Below are 17,323 nucleotides of genomic sequence, written 5' to 3'. Positions count from 1 at the left end.
AAATAACAGAAAATTACTGAAAGGCACTCTTCAGTTTTCCAGAGAATATCAGTCTAATTGTCATGAAGACTGTGGTGTCTCTTCTGTGGCTCTTCAGGGAGCTTTTTAAAATTCTGCCAAAATCTCAAAACTGGGCTGGAGACTTCATTTTTTTTAACATCAAGTCTGTTTCACAAACTGTGTTACACCCTGTGTGTTGAAAGACATTTAACAGACAGGGTGTAACAAAACATGCTACTGTTGCATCATGGGAATGCTAGGATGGATTTTTGGAGCTTGACCCTTACCAAGGACTAAAAGTCAAGATACACTATATTGGCCTCTGCTGCATCAGTTTTGGTCAGTTTTGGAAAATTGGTCTCATCTGAGTCCACATAACTTATGAAAAGTGTATTGCTAAATTGCTTTGAATTTTAATAACATGTCATAAAAAATAACAGTAAATTGCTAACTACCCCAATCATTAGAGATAAAACACATTAAGTGGACATACTCAATGCCCTACAATAATCTAGCGATTAATTACTGGAGTTTTGACATGAAGCCATTAATATCCATAAAAATATTGCTGTATAATGAGCCTGTAAAACAAGGCTTCAAATGCATCATAAAATTAATTACACACAGTGGTACAGTGATTGCCTTATTACAAAGAATGCCCACTCATAATATAACAAACAAAAAGCAGCTATTTATAAGACCTTCAAGGGCATAGGTTTGGTTTTAACCTTGGTAGGGACCTTTTTTGTCGGACGGCCAAGATAATTGTGTATGCGTAGTTGCTCTCTATCACTCTTTTCTCTTTCATAGGCACATGTGCACACACACATACATTAACAGCCTGACTCTGCTAAATGTTTACTTTGCTGAATATGCATTTGCTGACTTGCCTGAACCATTGTATCATGATTTTTTCTCTGATTTTTGCATTTTATTTTATTGATAGACTACTTAAGTATAAATCAGAGACCAAAAGTAATATTTTAAAATAACATATCATAGACTGTCACAATAAATGTTACAATAAAATAAATGTATAGAAACCTGTAGGTAATGTGCTGCTCTGTAACTAGCTGCTGTAAGGTTTTCAAATCTCACCTGAGATTCTGTCCTTCTTTTAAATCATCTCAAAAACTTCTATTTGTATTTCATTCAGGTCCTGAACTTTTGGCTAGATCTCTCACTATGACCCCAGAGCTCACCTGAGAGGCTGCAGCTCACCTGTCTGTGTATCTCTGTGCTGCTCAGGCTGCTGCTGACAGGATTTTCATAACGAAATGATGCCTGACAGTCATAAATCAGTTGGACAAGCTGTGGCTAATGTAGCTTATAAATAATGTCTTCATATCTTAATGACACACATGCAATAATAACTCTACTCTTGATCCACTCAAGGTGAAAAGGAGAGATGGCATTAAATTGTAAATATTTCTCCCACTAATTTCAAAGATTGATTACAGAACCTTCTTATTAACTAAGCTTAACTATTACTGACACATTGGTTCTTCTTTAAAAAAGGACCAGCTGTCTTAATTTGCTTTTGGGAGGAATTTTTTTTTACCAATAGTAATAAAGTTGTTTAATTAAACAGCATGTCTGAGCAACAATCACACATTAGCTTACAACACCTAATTAAATATATTATCAAATGATCTTAGTTTGATCCAGTGAAGTCGTTTTCAGTCCTGTGACATTTGAAACGTTTAAACTATAAATACTAACTGCTTCAGATTCTCCACCTCACTGACTCCACTGCTACTGCTGCTGTCGGGCTGCTACTAGTCAACAATGCACAGCTTGAAGTTGAAGGTTGCCAGATCATCAGGTCGAGTATCCCCCATACCCTGCTCTTTCACTCCTTATAATAATGGCGCACTTTTTTGCGGAAAACACACACATCTGGCAACTCTGCAGAACATTACGTGTAGTTACACGTTAGATTGTTTGAGATCGGTTAAAATAATGGTAGGGACATTCCAACAACACCTTGATATTGGTTGGGTCATGTCCCTACTGTCTATACCCAAATCTACGCCCATGCTTGAACCTCATTTAAGCAATCTTTAAAACACTATCTCAGCCAGTAACATTGGCGACATATCTTCCTCTAAACTCTCTCCCGAAAATGCAGTGCGGGTGAAAAAGTGAGTTTATATGAATTAGGCAGTCAAGTTTGTGTCCGAGATGACACGTATAAAGGCCGTTCAAGCATACAAAGAGTTAGTGTATGACCAACGCTGCCGCGACGTCAGTGTCTCTCCTCTCAAGCACTGACTGAGCTGAGCTGGTCGGAGCCAGCAGCAACGTCACTCCCTGACGGCGGCATCAGAGCAGCACGGACGGCCATCCGCGCAGCAGCGAGTCGCTCCGGAACTCGGCGGCGGAGGAGGAGGAGGAAGACAACGTTGGACAGCGGCTTCTGTGCTTTGTTTGGGGGGCTGACTGGACGGCTGTGCTTTCCACTTCTCCTGCTCTGGTAAACCTTTCAGTCGCTTTACAAGGAAGAGCTTTTATTCATTTTCATGTGTATTTTCGGTTTAGTTTTTTTTTTTTTAAAGTCAACTAGCTACAAGGAACAGCATGGGTACCAAATGTTGCGCGTACAATGACTAGCAAGCTTCTCGCACTGTAGCCGTTGTACTGTAGCCATAAACTGTGTGTTGCTATGGCATTGCCAGGCAACATCCCACCTGCTGCCGCCGCGACTGCATGCGTTTCTCCCATAACAGCTATGACTACATGAAACAAAGCGCTTTTTCACGTGCGTTAATTCAGCCATTCATTTAATATTAATTTAGCTTGAAGTTGTGCTGTTTTTTTCTTCCCTCTTGCTCCACATTCTGCTATGCTTGTTGGCTACTCTCAGCAGCTTTGGCAGACTCTAGAAAGGTCGTTGTGTGTTTTTGAGTATTTTTCCAGTCAAGAGTGTGTGGCCCTAGGTGACAACACAGTCAGTTTCTACTAAAACACAGCACATGCTTGTCATTCCCTTTGTAATGTTGTCTGTCTGTATTCTGTTTATTTTCATAGTCATACCCAGGACCACAAGGCTTGAGTGTACAGAAGATGATGATTACCAGCGTGGCATCCCTCAGAAGGACATCACTGGCCATGGACACAGAGACCAGATGTTTGCAGTGAAGGTGCCTATTACACATTGTATCTTCCCCTATTCTGTGGCTCAAACAGCTGCTGTGGTTAGGCATCAGTGCATGCCAGCACCAGGCCCATGATACAAAGAAATTCCATTATCCTTCATCTCCTGTCTGCTGCGACAGAGAGGAGGAAATCACCATAGCATGCTGTCGTGAGGACAGGAAGGAGGGAGAATTATGAGTCAGAATGGAGGAGAAAAGAAAACTGTCACTCTTCAAATCCGCCTATAAGCTTGGTAGACAACTCACATGCTTATTTTAAGAGCAAGACCAGATCTCCTTTTTCGCTGTTCATTTGGCATCTATAATTGTACAACTATGTAGAAACCCGGTTTCTTTTTGCTTTCCATAAATTATTACTGGAACCTTTTTTACTTTTTCTTGAACTGTTATATCTATCTAAATTCCAGGGATTAGACTTAACACTTTGAGTGAGAACAGAGTGCATGAGGGTGCATCCAAGGCGAGCTCTGTTCATTGTATTTTAGTTTACACACCTCCTTATCTCAGCTGTCAAGAGGGAGGATTCTTTTCTACAGTAACTTACCCAGAGCAATAGAGATAGTGGTGGGAAAGGAGGGGTGGGAGGAGTGAGAAGAACAGAGGATGACTGTGAGGGAGTGAGCGTGCTTAACCCAGCCACTGAGTGACTCTTGTATCCAAGGACGAAGGTAGCAACGCATCCAAACGCCACTCTTCGCCCACGGACTGCTGTGAAGAAATGAGGCGGACACATAGGCACTCAGCGCTCTTATAGACTCAACAACCTGCCGGCCTTTCATCTCAGGGCCCCTGGAGTTTGACTCGTCTGTCTGGAGCGCCAGGGCTGATGAGTGAACAGATCATGACCACAGCTAGAGTGAACTACACAGAACGATAGACTCACTTAGCTTGAATGGGAGCTGCATTTTCTTTTTTCTCCAAACCAAACCAAAACAAAACAAAAGCGTGTTTCTACCAATTTCACCGGTGTCATTGCTCTTAAACCGGCCTACGTTTATGTGTGTTTTTGGCAGAGGAGCAGACTGGAGAGGGGGTAGTGACAGGTGCTGCGTGCCAAGGTGGATTTGAAGGTGTGGAGGAGAGCTGAAGATCATGGGTAAATCAAACAGCAAGCTCAAGCCAGAGGTGGTGGAGGAGTTGACAAGGAAAACCTACTGTGAGTGTCTTCAGATCTTTTTCTTTTTGCTCGTCTTTAGAAAGGAATTGTGCAGAAACTCTTTGCAGCTAGCCTGTATGCCAATTCGGGAACATCCTGGCCAAAGTTAAAAGTCATCATCATGTGAATTATAAACAGTATGTGACAGGAATGCCTAATATTAGTTTTACTGCTGTGGTTTTCAAATCATATTTTCCACCCACTGTGTTCCATACAGGCTGTACAGTAAATGGTCCTGCCTGCTGGTACTATATGTATATTGGGATTCCACACCAGTTTCTCATTATCGACGGAACAGAGCTACAACTAAATGTCAGCTGGGAATCAGCTCCCCGTTTGATCTTAATTTACATTTAAATGTTGTGTGGCAAATTGCAATTGGTTAAGGTCTGGCAAAAGTTGTAATCAGCATCTTTAAGTCACGCTGAAGGGATTTATGAATATGGAGATGCTGAGTTTGTATCAGCTATCAAGCTGCAGGTTTTATAGATAGACGTGCAATTCATGGACCCCCTGTATGTGTAAATATGTTTATATGAATACAGAGATAGATGGATATAGAATATAAAGAGAGTCTAAATTAATACATGCTAGGCTTTACATGCCACAATTATAAATGGCACTCCTGCACAGAGACTGACAGAAATGAGGGGATCATGGGAGGAAACGACCAAAGTCGAAAGCTATTGAGTCTGTCCGTTCACAACATTGCAAGTGCACGCATTCATCTTGCTCCTGTTGTCCTGTTATCAGGACATCACAGATTGAAAGCATTCAGTCTTCTCACCCTGCCAGTGCAAGCTTATTAATAATAATCTCCTGCTGAACAAAAAAAAAAAGATTTGTTCCCCCACAGTTTTCAATCAAATTTGAACAGAGATCACATGGATAATTACCAGAACAATGTCTGCTTGAAAAACACTATATTAATCATTTGTGTGTTATTTCTGGAGCCCAGCATTATTATTATTTGAGCAGTACAGTGTGCAGGTGTGGGTGGGAGTTGACATCCATTGGCTGCTTAATGACAGTGTTATTTGTGTGGTGGGTTTCTCCACAGCAGAACCAAGGAAGGCTGTTGTGGCAGGAAATTGCTGTGGAGGAAGATTGGGCTTCGTGCTGGGCTGGGCTGCTTGCTGCTGTCCTTTACACTCACTCTCTCTCTCTCTCTCTCTCTCTGTCTCTCTCTCTGTGTCTCTCTCTCTCGGTGTCTCTCTCTCTCTTACCCTTTCACCCTGTCTCTCTCGCTTCATCCCCTAATTGCCCTCTTTGAGCAGGGAATGGAATAGTATAATTAGGATCTTATCTGGTTAGCATCACTGAGAGGGGTACCAAGCTTTCTCTCTCAGTATGATCATTCTCCCTCGTTGTTATTTTTTTGACTGAGACACTATCATTTCTGCTTTCCTTCATCTTGTTGCCTCTCTCTCTCTCTCTCTCTCACTCTTGCCCTCCCATGAGAAGCTTTGTCTGCCATTTTAATCGTCGCTTTCTTTTAGTTCTTGACAGATTGGGGACTTAGTAAATTTCTCTGCCTATGTGTCTATTTGTTTCAGTGGTAAAAGAAGTAGGTTTCTTTTTTTCCTCGCAGATAATGCCCACTGTGTCGACAACTAACAAGGCCAGGCCAGAAATAAGGCCTGTTAGTTCAACAGAATATCTTTATATGTCTGTCTTCTGCTTTGTAGCAGGTTTGAAAATGCAGAGACGTCTTCATAAGTAAATCATTATGACATTGTACGCTCAATAAAACACTTTTCCTGGCCAAAGACAATATGAAGCTGTGCAAAGACTCGGTAACTAGCCAGTGTTTTCCCTTCTCTAAGTGAAAACAGTGGAAAAGACTTGCCTCACCTATGCTTGAAAAAATCCCATTTCAACCCAGAAATGGTTTTCCAAATGAGTGCTCTGGTATCACATGGAAAGACCAGCAGTCGTATTAAAATCTCTGTAGGTGAAGGCTAGGCCTGGGTAGTAGTATGACAATTTGTAAGTTGTTAAAGCCATGAAAAGGCTTGCAGTGACAGAGCGCAAGCTGGATGTGTTCTAGCAAAGCCTGCAGGGCCAACCGGCTGAGTGGATCCTGCACTCTCCTGCATGGGCTGATTGCATTATTGCCCATTGCCTCTTGACTGAGTTATGTCATAATTTTTTATTAAATCGTAGCCATGGTAAATTGCCTCAATTTTTGACTTCATTGACTTTCGAGGCCAATTTAATGGTAGCTTGGCTTGGCTGACAGTCGTGAGATTGACCCTGACATTTAGTGCCAGGCAACGGGTCACATGATGGGTTTCTCTGTGAAACGCCGAGCAGTACAAATTGAGGCCGAGATGAATGCGGGCGAGGTCTACCTGACTTGGCCTCCTTATTGATAGCCTCTGTATGATTCTCTCCTGCAATGTGAGGGTGTTGGTTAATAGTAATTGAATTCTTAGTTGTGGCAAGTAAATGTTTAGCTTTAGTTCGTTTTCTCCGGATGTAGACTATGCCTTTGTAGTATGACTGCGAGCTGCTCAACAGGTAAACATTACAGTAGAAGAAGTTATCGATTAACTAACCAGCTGTTTGTGGTTTTGCTTTGCCGCAGGCCCAACAGAGGTGGTAGTAGACGGAGCAGCAGGAATTCAGAAAGTCTCTCTCAAAGGACTACCTGGTTAAACTAATGCTATTGATTTCACCCCCTGTTTTCATTAGTAATCCCAGAGGCTGAAAATTGCTTCGGTTACTTGAGAGAAAGTAAAGAGCAGAGCCATGAGGGATTGGTTGATTAGATACTGGTAGATGATGGTGCTTGTGTGGGCTTGATAACACATCCTGTCTTCTAAACTATTCTCTTTCTTAAATCGGTGGCTGACCTTCATTCCCTCAGCCTTTCTTGTCTTTTTGCAGTTCCCTGGGGTTTACTCCCACTTGTTCTGTACTTACTGGCCTGGATAAATCATTGCTCTTCACCCCCTTTGATAATATACTAGAATCGATGCATTGTACACTAAACTAAACATGGCTAATTTCTTTTAATTGCATGTTGATATTGTTGAACAGTTTTGGTCAAGTGAGAAGATATGTGTTAGAAAGGATTGAGCCAGGATGATAAATGATGCCACTACTTGGCTCCTCTGTGTATCCAAAAGTAAGCTACTTTTTTCTAGGGCAACCAAAGTTTTCATCTAAGCTAATGCCACTTTTTTTTTTTTTTTCTCTTACAGTTACAGAGAAAGAGGTGCAGCAGTGGTAAGTGTGTGCATTCATTTTTAATGAAAATTTTTCCATTCTTGATGTGAGGCTAGTCAAAAGACGAGCATTTGTGATTTTACCGGCGACGCTCGTAAGAAACAGGGGGCCTTATCTTGACCCACTTGCAAAAGCCACTTTGATGTGTTTCGCCCAGGATTTAGTTTCAGAAATCCATGAATGGTGTATTTACAATTGGTTTGATAGTTAATTTGAAGCCATCTCCTTCACACAACCCTGAAGACAGATGAGTTCTGAAAATAGAACGACTTTGAAGCCTTACTGAGACTGAATGGCTTTCAAACCTGATAACACTGATACAAACATTTCCATGATGCATTCCTCAACAACATTTTTGCTCTATTTGTAAAAGGGATGTATGATAACAGAAGAATGCGGGGGTATAAGGTTGTTTCACTTCCAAGCACTTAATGACTACATGGCCACAGAGCCTCCACAAAGCTGGCGATTAGTAATCCTCCCTGTCATATTCTCTACCTATTAGTCAGTGTGACCCACACCTGCATCATCTTGCAGAGGTCTATCTTTTGTCTGATCTCAGCCTGTACTTAGAGTGTTGTAACATGTACTTACACATATCAAAATGAAACACATTCATGAAGCAGAGATACCTCAGGCCAGGATAAGTCACACTACACGGTGAGAGTGATCATCGCCGTTAAGGTGTGAATTTTTGAGTGTTTTTCTGAAGTCACAGTTTGACAGCCAAGGGCATGAGGATAAGAAACGATGCATCTTCATTACAGAGATGATTCAAGCATGAGCGTAGTCATTGCTTTTGTTCGCTGCATGGTGCTGCTGGGCTATTGTTTCTTTGGAAATGAAAAACAAAGAGTAGTGTATATCGAAAAAGGAGAGCACTGTAATAAAGTGATCACTCTTCCATGTTCATGTGCACTTCAGTTCTCCTGCTTTGGTTTTGCATTTCACAACCTAATTCTGCATGCATGAAAAGAGCTCCGCCTCGGGAGCTAGTCGCTGCTCATGTCTCCAGTTAGGGGGTTTACCGGGGGGGGGGCTAAGGGGCCAGGGCACATTCACAGCCACACAGTAACAGCAGCAGCATTAGATATCATTGGGCATCGGCAGGTCCGGTGCCTCGGAGCTGGCCTGTCTCTGGGGCTGCCTGAGTGCACTGGGGTGGAATACCCCCCCGCTGCCCCGGCTGCTCACCATCACTCTCACTGTCTTTCACAGGAAACTTTGCATGATTCCTCACTTGAAGATCAGCAGCAATCAACACGGCTGAGTGTGAGGGATGAGAGGGAATTTTACCAGGGGAAATGCCAGATGGCGTGTAATTAGAGCAAAGGCACAGACACAGAAGAATTAGCAGGGTTAGATAAATGCCTGTGTTGTGCATTAAATTTGTTCCCCTTTCTAATTCTCCTCTAAGGGAACATCATTAGTATGCTCGAGGCTCACCTGAAATCAATAACAAAATGCCATAGCGCAGTGATGTTCCTGCCAGCTAGGCAGGAGCAAGAGAAACATCCTTAGCAAGCCACCATGGTAGATGCCAAGGAGAAGGAGCCAGTGCCAGTAATGAATACTTTATCTTCATGCTGGCTCCCCAGTGTGGTCTGATGCACAATGTCACGTCTGCTATGTCCCTACAAGTACTGCATGTAGTTGCATTGTTACACTATTTCAAGTACTATCTGACTGTGTATGTGTCTTAGCACCAGTGTCATCAAGTCAGATTTCTTGTACATGATGTGTTCTTGGCAAATGAAGGTGATTCTGATCATGGCTCTTATGATTTGCTGACACTGGGCGAACTTGACACTGGTACACTGCCTTTGTACTGTACCAATGTACTGTACATATATATGTGTTCTGCTTATGTAACTCTGCTGATACTCTGTTAAATGCAGTAGTCGGCCTTAGTTGTCCAATAAAGCAAATTCATGTGACTATTGACTGGCTAGAGGAATAATAACATTTCAGTGACATAATTTAGTAAATCAAAACTTAAAGTACATATTGAAGACTTTGACTAGAGCCTAACCAATACTAGATTTTTTTAACTTGAGAATTTATAAAAATCCAATAACAATCTAGCAGCTATTTGTTTTTTAACTTAAGCACATAACAAAGAAATGGTTTTGACAAGATTCCCATAAATTTGGTTGAAAACTGTAAAATAACAGCTGTAAACAATTACAACAAATGACACAAATATGTAATAGGCCTAAACTCTGCTGAACTATTATGAACATTAGGTGAAGTAGTGTATGTTGTGGCCAAGCCTGTATTATGAACAGGAAACAATTATTTGATAGTTGAAATAACCTGTCACTAAAAACTTTACACAAAATAAATGCAGAGACCAACTGCTTAATCAGTTTCACATGCGGTAAGTCCAGGGACTCTTAAGGTGCTCTCTAAGTGGAAAAGAATGGTCACAGAGAAGTAGTCAAAGGGAAAAGCTATATTAAAAGCTTTTATTTAGTCAGACGTAATGGTTTCTGGTTCATAATGGTTCAATTCTGCCCTCTAAACATATACTCTCATTGAAATATATCTGTAAGTAGAAACTGTACGTGAGTATTGGAGTATCATTTTAATTCTAGTTTTTCTGTGATAAACTAAAATTGTCTGATTATGAAATTATTGAATACGAGCAAAGGAGACACCACTTACTTAACAGATGAAAGTATTTATTGTGGATGATAGGATTTTTCAGTGACAGCAGCCTTTCATGTGCTTTGGCTGAACCTGTGGCACCAAGAGAAAGGTCTCTTTATTGGGAACTCTAGTGCACATATACTGTATAGATAGATACAATGTATGCAATTTTATACTGTATTCTTAAATATGCATAGAGCTATACGGTATGTTACAATACAACTGAACCTTTTTATATTGCTGGATATGATATAGTTGCACATTAAAAAACGACTAAAGAATTCAGGTGAAATGGGTTGGCTTTGGATTATGATACACATTGTGTGTTCTGCACTTTGAATACCAATTCTGCATTATAGCGCGTGAGGCTTTCATTCCCCTGCATATGCAGATAATTCAAATGTGAGAATTACATGCTTCTACTCCCTTCTCGCTTCTCTTCTTGCTGAACTTTTCCCAGCTGCTCCTCAAACAGATTCTCTTTCTCTTTGACTATATGGGGCTTGCTTCATTATCTCCGAGGCAGATTAAAAGTAAAGAGTTTAAGAGGAGTGAGGAGCCAGCGTGTGAGTGGAAAATATCTGTCCTGGCCTTCATTCTTCATCAGAACACTCTCTCTGGCCTTAATTACAGCCCAGCCTTATTTCGAGCAGCCTTAACTGAATCACAGATGAACACGCAGTGCTCCCTTGTGTGAACTTGCATCATTTTTGCTGTTGATCAAGAGCAAAAGCTTTTTGCAATGCCTTTTATAACTACAGTGTTATTATTTCCCTGCTATTTCCTCCTTTATTTTTGTAAAGGCTAGCACTCTCTTACTTGCTCCTTGACCTATTACAGTTTAGTTAGACTCTGAGGCTGATGTGTTCCTTTATGGATATATACAAGGAAACTGCCTACCTTTGAGTGACTGCACTTGAAATTGCTTATGAAATGCTTCTATATTTAGGCTAATAGAGATGTTAAGTCGCTCTCTTGATATGCCATTTCCAGGGGCGAGAGGAAACTCTCAGACTTATCTATCAGCCACGCATATTATCAAAAGAGGACTAGAGAGTAATTTGATTAGAGTTAACCACTCTGGGCTTGCTATTGGATTAGGTCGATCGTCTTATCTGTGAATGAGACAAATAGCTTTGCACTTTACCTTTTTGATCTAGCCCTCTCTTTCAAACTGAATCAGTAATGCCTACTGTAGAAGTGAAGAGGTGACTCCAGTTTATCATCATTGCTCCCTAGTTTGTCTTTACATTTGTATATTTGTTAACTCTTTAAATGATTCTCTATATCTGTGTTTTTTTTTTCTTGTCAGGTACAAAGGCTTCATTAAAGATTGTCCAAGTGGGCAGCTCGATGCCGTGGGCTTTCAGAAGATATATAAGCAGTTCTTTCCTTTTGGAGATCCAACGAAGTTTGCCTCTTTTGTCTTCAATGTATTTGATGAAAATAAGGTTTGTAATGAAATGAATATGCTCTGTTATCTTATTATTATTATTAGGCACAATATAATCTACCTTTGTTACTTCAAAAAGAATAGTTTGAGACTGGTTGGTTGTCTGGAACCAGATTTGGAAAGTTATGTTAAAAATGACTGTCTGTAAAGCTTTTGAGGCTGCAGCTTCCTCTGAAGATCTTTTTCAGTCTTATTCAGTTCAAGCCAGTGTGTGAAAACAACAGCTCCTTCTTTCAGTCAGAGCTTTGCACAGAATAAAAGGGCAACATGGTATAAAAATCATATTAATTTTGCTGCTGTTATTATTCCAGAGCCCTTTTTACTTTTTTTAGAACTGCAGTTCTGTATAATCAAAATATGTAATAAGGACATGCTATATACATTTCTGTACCCTACAAATGATTCTATGTGTAATTATTGCTCTATTTTTGTTCTTTGTATAACAGAATTCTTCTATGTTTTGCACATTTTGGAGGACTTTAAAATCAATCTCTGCCTGAAAATTGTCAGTCGGTATTTCCACAGCACAGATTATTCTGTCCTCAAAAATTGGTACTTTGTAAACAAAGAACAGAGTCGTAGCTTAATTGTAACCCTCGCTTTCATGCCAGAAATGAGCTTTTAGTGTGGTTGCCAATTTTTTCAAAAGGTCCACATGTATTTTTTAGAATGAAGCTCTTCCTTGTATCTGCTATGTGGGCGCATCCTCAAAGGACTTGAGGATATGAACATAAAGCAAGTTTTAACAAGGCCAAACTGTACAAGCGGGATATGTCAAAAATAATTCACCACATTGCAGTTGTACAAGATAATTCAAATTGTGTTTTGGAAGACCAACTGTAGATGAGCAGCTCCTGGGATGCTGATGAGCCCCTGGAGGTTTATTGACTTTGGTTAAGAGGCTTTGTGTCAGGAAGATCAGACAACCCCTCTGTCTGATGTTTATCTATGACCTTCATTAGCGTTAGGCACCCCGTAGTTAGAGAATGCATTGATCTTAACAGTTTTTATGACTTATGTAATCAGCAATGCATGACTTCAGCTTTGTCTGGCTGGTCAGATGTCTGGTTGAGATAAAGTCACCCGACCCTAAGGCCAACGAAGAGTGCTTGACTTTTCATCTGATAGAAGAGCTGTGGCTGGACTCATAGCGCTTACATTAAGGGAAGTGTTGTAGCAGAATGTCGGAAAAACCTGGTGAGAATATGAACTAACAAGAGGCTGATGGCTCCACTACCAGGACGCTCATTTATATGCATTGCTTGTTGTCCACAAGCTGTTGTTTTCACTTGTCATATGAATGTTATTTCTTGCCTGCAGTGCTAAAGTTTGATGTGAGTAAGTCTCATGAAGTCACTTGAAGCTGGAGGCCATAACTTGATGAGTTAGTCTGAATTAGCAGCGTTTGAGCCACTTTGTGCTTTCGATTTAAATTTGATTGTTATCCATGTTAGCAGATGTTTTTATCCACTGCACAATGCATGGCTGCACAGTACAGCGCTGAAGGCCACAACTTTGGGAGGATAATTGGAAATTTTGAGCTGCTATGGTGAGATTTTGCATTCTAACAAAGCTGAGAAGAAATAAATGTCAAAAAATAGTATTTTCTACCTTGTTGGACAGAATTGTCTGCCAAGCCTATTCTTGATGTTGAATCATTGGAAAAATGATTTATAGAATATACAGTGGTTGAATGTTTGTGTGCTTTAACTTTTAGACTATGAGCCAGTAGCATCCATCTTCCTAATGACCAGAGGTGACATATTTCTGCCTCAGGAGAGAGCCAGGTGCAGGGCAAAAATAGCAGCTGACTTGGAGCAAATGTCTGGCCCCATTTTCAGCAGAATGAAGCAAGGACATCTTGAAAGAAAAGCAAGGAGTTCATGAAAGTAAAGCTACAGCAAGTGCGAAGTTCGATGCTCATCTTGTCTCTGGGCCATTTCCTCTCTCTTTCTCTCCCTTTGCCTCTCTGTAGGATGGACGCATCGAGTTCTCTGAGTTCATCCAGGCCTTGTCAGTGACTTCTCGGGGGACTCTGGATGAGAAGCTGAGATGTAAGAAGATGCACCCTCCACCCCTATTTTTGACATTCAAATGACAGGATTCAGGATTGACTGCTATGCATTGCATATGAAAGAGGACTGGTTGGCTCCTAGAGAACAGCAAATAAAAGATTATTTGCAAGATACAGCAGGTTCCTGCGTGCTGGGGGTCATGACCCAACATGTTGCCAACCTTTTTTCAAAATAGAACACCTTAGAAAAACTTGTAACTTTAACTTTTAGCTTTATCCATAGTTCTAAACTTTTGACAAAGTGAGGTCATTATTTAAATCCAGAATCACTACTTTCACCGTTTGAATCAGATCCACAGAAACAAAACACTGTGCTTTGTAATCCGTGTAAATATATAATTGAATATAATCATTTGTTTTTACCTTTTGAGGTCACAGTAACTTTCTGATCTTACTAAGAGCTGTAGTAAAACCCATATATTTTAACATCTCTCTCTATACAGGGGCTTTTAAATTATACGACCTTGATAATGATGGCTACATCACCCGCGATGAGATGTTGAACATTGTAGATGCCATATATCAGATGGTGGTAAGTTTTCATCAGACACTTGAACCTGAATTGTTTGAATGGTGCAAAGTGTAATGATTTGATATTTTAGGGGAACACTGTGGAGCTGCCTGAAGAAGAAAACACCCCAGAAAAGCGAGTGGACCGTATCTTTGCGATGATGGACAAGGTTAGTATTTAAATATCTTAATACATAAAGATGATGCAGTATTGATGTTACTTTCTACAGTGTATCAGTTAACTTTTCCAGACGCTGGTATAAGAGCCAAAATGATTGCTAGTTTATCATTGAACTGAATGTGCCTTTGTTGCCACCCTTGAGGCTTTGACATGGACATTGTTAAGTTTAGGGCTGTTAGCTGTAGCCATCGCAGCATCACTAACACTGCCTGCAGTCTATAAACATCATATATAGTCTCCTCCACCACTAGTCCTTGGTACTAATGCCCATTCCCTCAGCTCCAGGAATCTACTCTGCTTTACTGAAAGATAAGATGCAGCCTGCATGGGCTTTTTTGTCAGCCCACTACTGCCAGATCAGCCCGCTGAACTAGCTGTGCAGCACAGCAGCACTTAGTGACTTGTGTTGGCAAAGAGTGGCCACCATCCAAGTGCACCGAACCAAGATCAGTCCAACAGCACTGAACAGAAGTAACATGATTTTGCTGGAAGAGCCTCTTTTGCCCCCTGCTGGTGCCTCTGTGTGAAAGCATTAATGGGCTTCAGTTTCATTCTGTCTCATATTCTTCTTCCAGAATGCAGATGGGAAGCTGACTCTGCAGGAGTTTCAGGAGGGCTCAAAGGCAGACCCCTCTATTGTTCAAGCATTGTCACTCTATGATGGACTTGTGTAGGAATGTAAGGTGAGTGGGTTATTAATGAGCATGTCCCTGCATATTCCTAAGCTTGCATGATTTTCAGTCCCAGGTTTGACTCAAAGATAATATTGTGTAATTCTCATTTCATCCAAGCAAAGAATAAAAGAAAGGAAATTCAGTCTGTGGGCTGAAACCAAAGTGAAGAACCTTCTTTCTGCTCTCAGTTTGTTCTTATGAATTATTCAAATGGCCCACTTGTTTGCTGGCAATCAAATAGTCTTGCAGTGCTGAGTGAAGAGCGAGACAGCCCTCTCCTCTCACTGCCTACTGTAATGCACCGGCCGCTGCCAATTGTTGCTGACATCCTGCTCAGTGTTTTGTCAACTGTGAAGTGAGCTTGTGAATACATATTTTGATCATGCAGTAGCACTGTTTAGCGATTATTCCACATGCTCTGAAAACACCCAGGTATCATGACACCACTCACTGTCGTCTATTCAATGGTGATCATTCTCAAACCTTCTCAGATGGATCCAACGGAGCATCCTCCTGCGCGTAACACGCCAATCCAGCACCATCACACCTGTAACGGAAGGAGGCCACACGGTCTCCCATTTAACTTGCTCACTCAGAAGTGGACTGCCAACTTTTGTCGCACGACATTTGTGTCAGTAGCTGTTTGTCTACATTTCCACTAAGGATTGTGAACAAATCTATATCTTCTGATGTGATGGAGAATTCAAACCCTCAGTCATTTATCCGTGCTTCTGCAGCTATGTGGCACCGCGTACACTGTTTAGTGTTGTGGACTGTGTAGCATCTCTGCAAGCGCAGTGTTGTGGTTTCACCATGGACAGACAAAGGAACCGAATTCCCTCAGAGTGTTAGTGTGTGTGTTGTTCACATACTGTAATCCAGGGGATGCACATGAACTGCTCAGAGGAACTGTGCTGCTGCTTCATCACCACATGGAGAGACTAAACCCGGAAGAATCTGGAAAAATGTGTTACATGAACACTAACTTAATTACAAAGCAGTATAGTGTATATTGTATAATGTAAATATAATGGTAATTTATTTTCTGCTTTGCTGCGTTTATGGGAATTTCCTCATAAATATGGAATGAAGTTTTATTTTTATCAAAGTTGTTGAAATGTATTGCACTGTATTTTTCATTATTATTGTGGGATTGTTTTTGTTTTTTTCTCACGTTCGGAGGTTTCCTTTCCTGAGAAAACAGGGTTTTTATTTGAAGAAGAGTGTCAAAGGAGCCGGAAGTTTTCTATGGATTATTTTACTATGTTTGCAGTCTGTGCATCCTATTGTGTTTTCACTTCCTCGTTAGCACGAGCGTCTAGTGTCTGCGGTGTTGCACTGCCACATCCTGAATGACATGACCAAGCAACACAGCCAATTCTCCCAGCTTACATCTGAATTGAGGCTCATTATTTCTTTTGAGAGCATCGTACTCCACCCTCAGCACACACAAAGCCCTGGTCATTGAGAGGCACAAACAGACATCAATTCTGGTTGTAAAGCTTTTGCGAGCTCTGTGGTTGCAATTGTCCACTTTGTATTTGTCCTGTGTGAGGCCAGAGCATGTGATGATACCTTTTTATCATTCTTGATTATTTTAGTTAGAGCATTAAGATGTTTTATCTGCTTCACTGATTTTAGGCCTTATGCAAATGATAATTTACTAAATGATAAATGTCATTTACCTGTTGATTAACAGTATAAGAGCACAGAATAAAATGCATTTAAGTGACTAACTTTTCTATTGCTTGTATTCTTAGTCTTTGTATAAGAAATGGATAGAATATATGTGTTTGATTTTTTTTTTTTTTTTACATACTAGTTTTGGATCATTTTAAGAAGCTGCTTTTTTAATGCATAAGTGGACTGTTGCTCGAATGTCTATTTGTAAAATGTTGATCCTTCACAATGACTTTCAAGTTTCAAGAAAATAATCCAAGACTGCACACATCCTCTTGCATTGTATGTCAAATTTACTACATTATCAATCCAGTATTGCACTGAGATACTCCACTATGAAGAAGCACTGTTATGTTGAGCTTTAGTGCCTGTTATGTTTTAAAACACAGAATCTTACTTGCCAACTTGCTCTGTGGTGTAAGCTTGCACTGTATGGATGTATAATGTACAATGAACTGCATAAAATGGTGATGTCTAGGCATTGATGGGTGGGTTAATGAGGCTCGGTGGCTTTTGTGTGGAAGCGGCTGGGTCTGTCTGTTCGCCGGGCC

General features: G+C 40.7%; 1 protein-coding gene across 2 annotated transcripts; it reads left to right on the top strand.

Moving 5' to 3' along the window:
• The first annotated feature begins 1,970 nt into the window (after nt 1-1,970).
• Nucleotides 1,971-16,828, top strand: ncs1b (neuronal calcium sensor 1b). 2 transcript variants are annotated; one of them, XM_042421639.1, is made up of 10 exons: nt 1,971-2,476; nt 3,031-3,143; nt 4,172-4,314; nt 7,524-7,548; nt 11,513-11,651; nt 13,629-13,707; nt 14,171-14,259; nt 14,330-14,407; nt 14,994-15,101; nt 15,584-16,828. In XM_042421639.1, exons 3-9 carry the CDS (start codon nt 4,251-4,253, stop codon nt 15,090-15,092), a joined length of 573 nt encoding a protein of 190 aa, XP_042277573.1. In that variant the 5' UTR covers nt 1,971-2,476; nt 3,031-3,143; nt 4,172-4,250; the 3' UTR covers nt 15,093-15,101; nt 15,584-16,828. The 2 variants fall into 2 exon arrangements, with proteins under 2 accessions (XP_042277573.1, XP_042277574.1); XM_042421640.1 differs by lacking the exon at nt 1,971-2,476 and adding an exon at nt 2,686-2,761.
• Nucleotides 16,829-17,323: the final 495 nt, after the last annotated feature.

Source organism: Thunnus maccoyii, chromosome 9 (assembly GCF_910596095.1).
Source record: "Thunnus maccoyii chromosome 9, fThuMac1.1, whole genome shotgun sequence".
Lineage (NCBI taxonomy): Eukaryota > Metazoa > Chordata > Actinopteri > Scombriformes > Scombridae > Thunnus > Thunnus maccoyii.
The sequence above is the reverse complement of the archived record's forward strand: the minus strand, read 5'-3'. Positions and strand labels throughout refer to the sequence as shown.

Bases quoted from the DNA above. Each gene is read 5' to 3' on its own strand.
- ncs1b (XM_042421639.1), top strand. From the start codon at position 4,251: ATGGGTAAATCAAACAGCAAGCTCAAGCCAGAGGTGGTGGAGGAGTTG. The intron at 4,315-7,523 runs GTGAGTGTCTTC...TTTCTCTTACAG, and splicing joins GTTGACAAGGAAAACCTACT to TTACAGAGAAAGAGGTGCAG. The intron at 13,708-14,170 runs GTAAGAAGATGC...CTCTCTATACAG, and splicing joins TCTGGATGAGAAGCTGAGAT to GGGCTTTTAAATTATACGAC.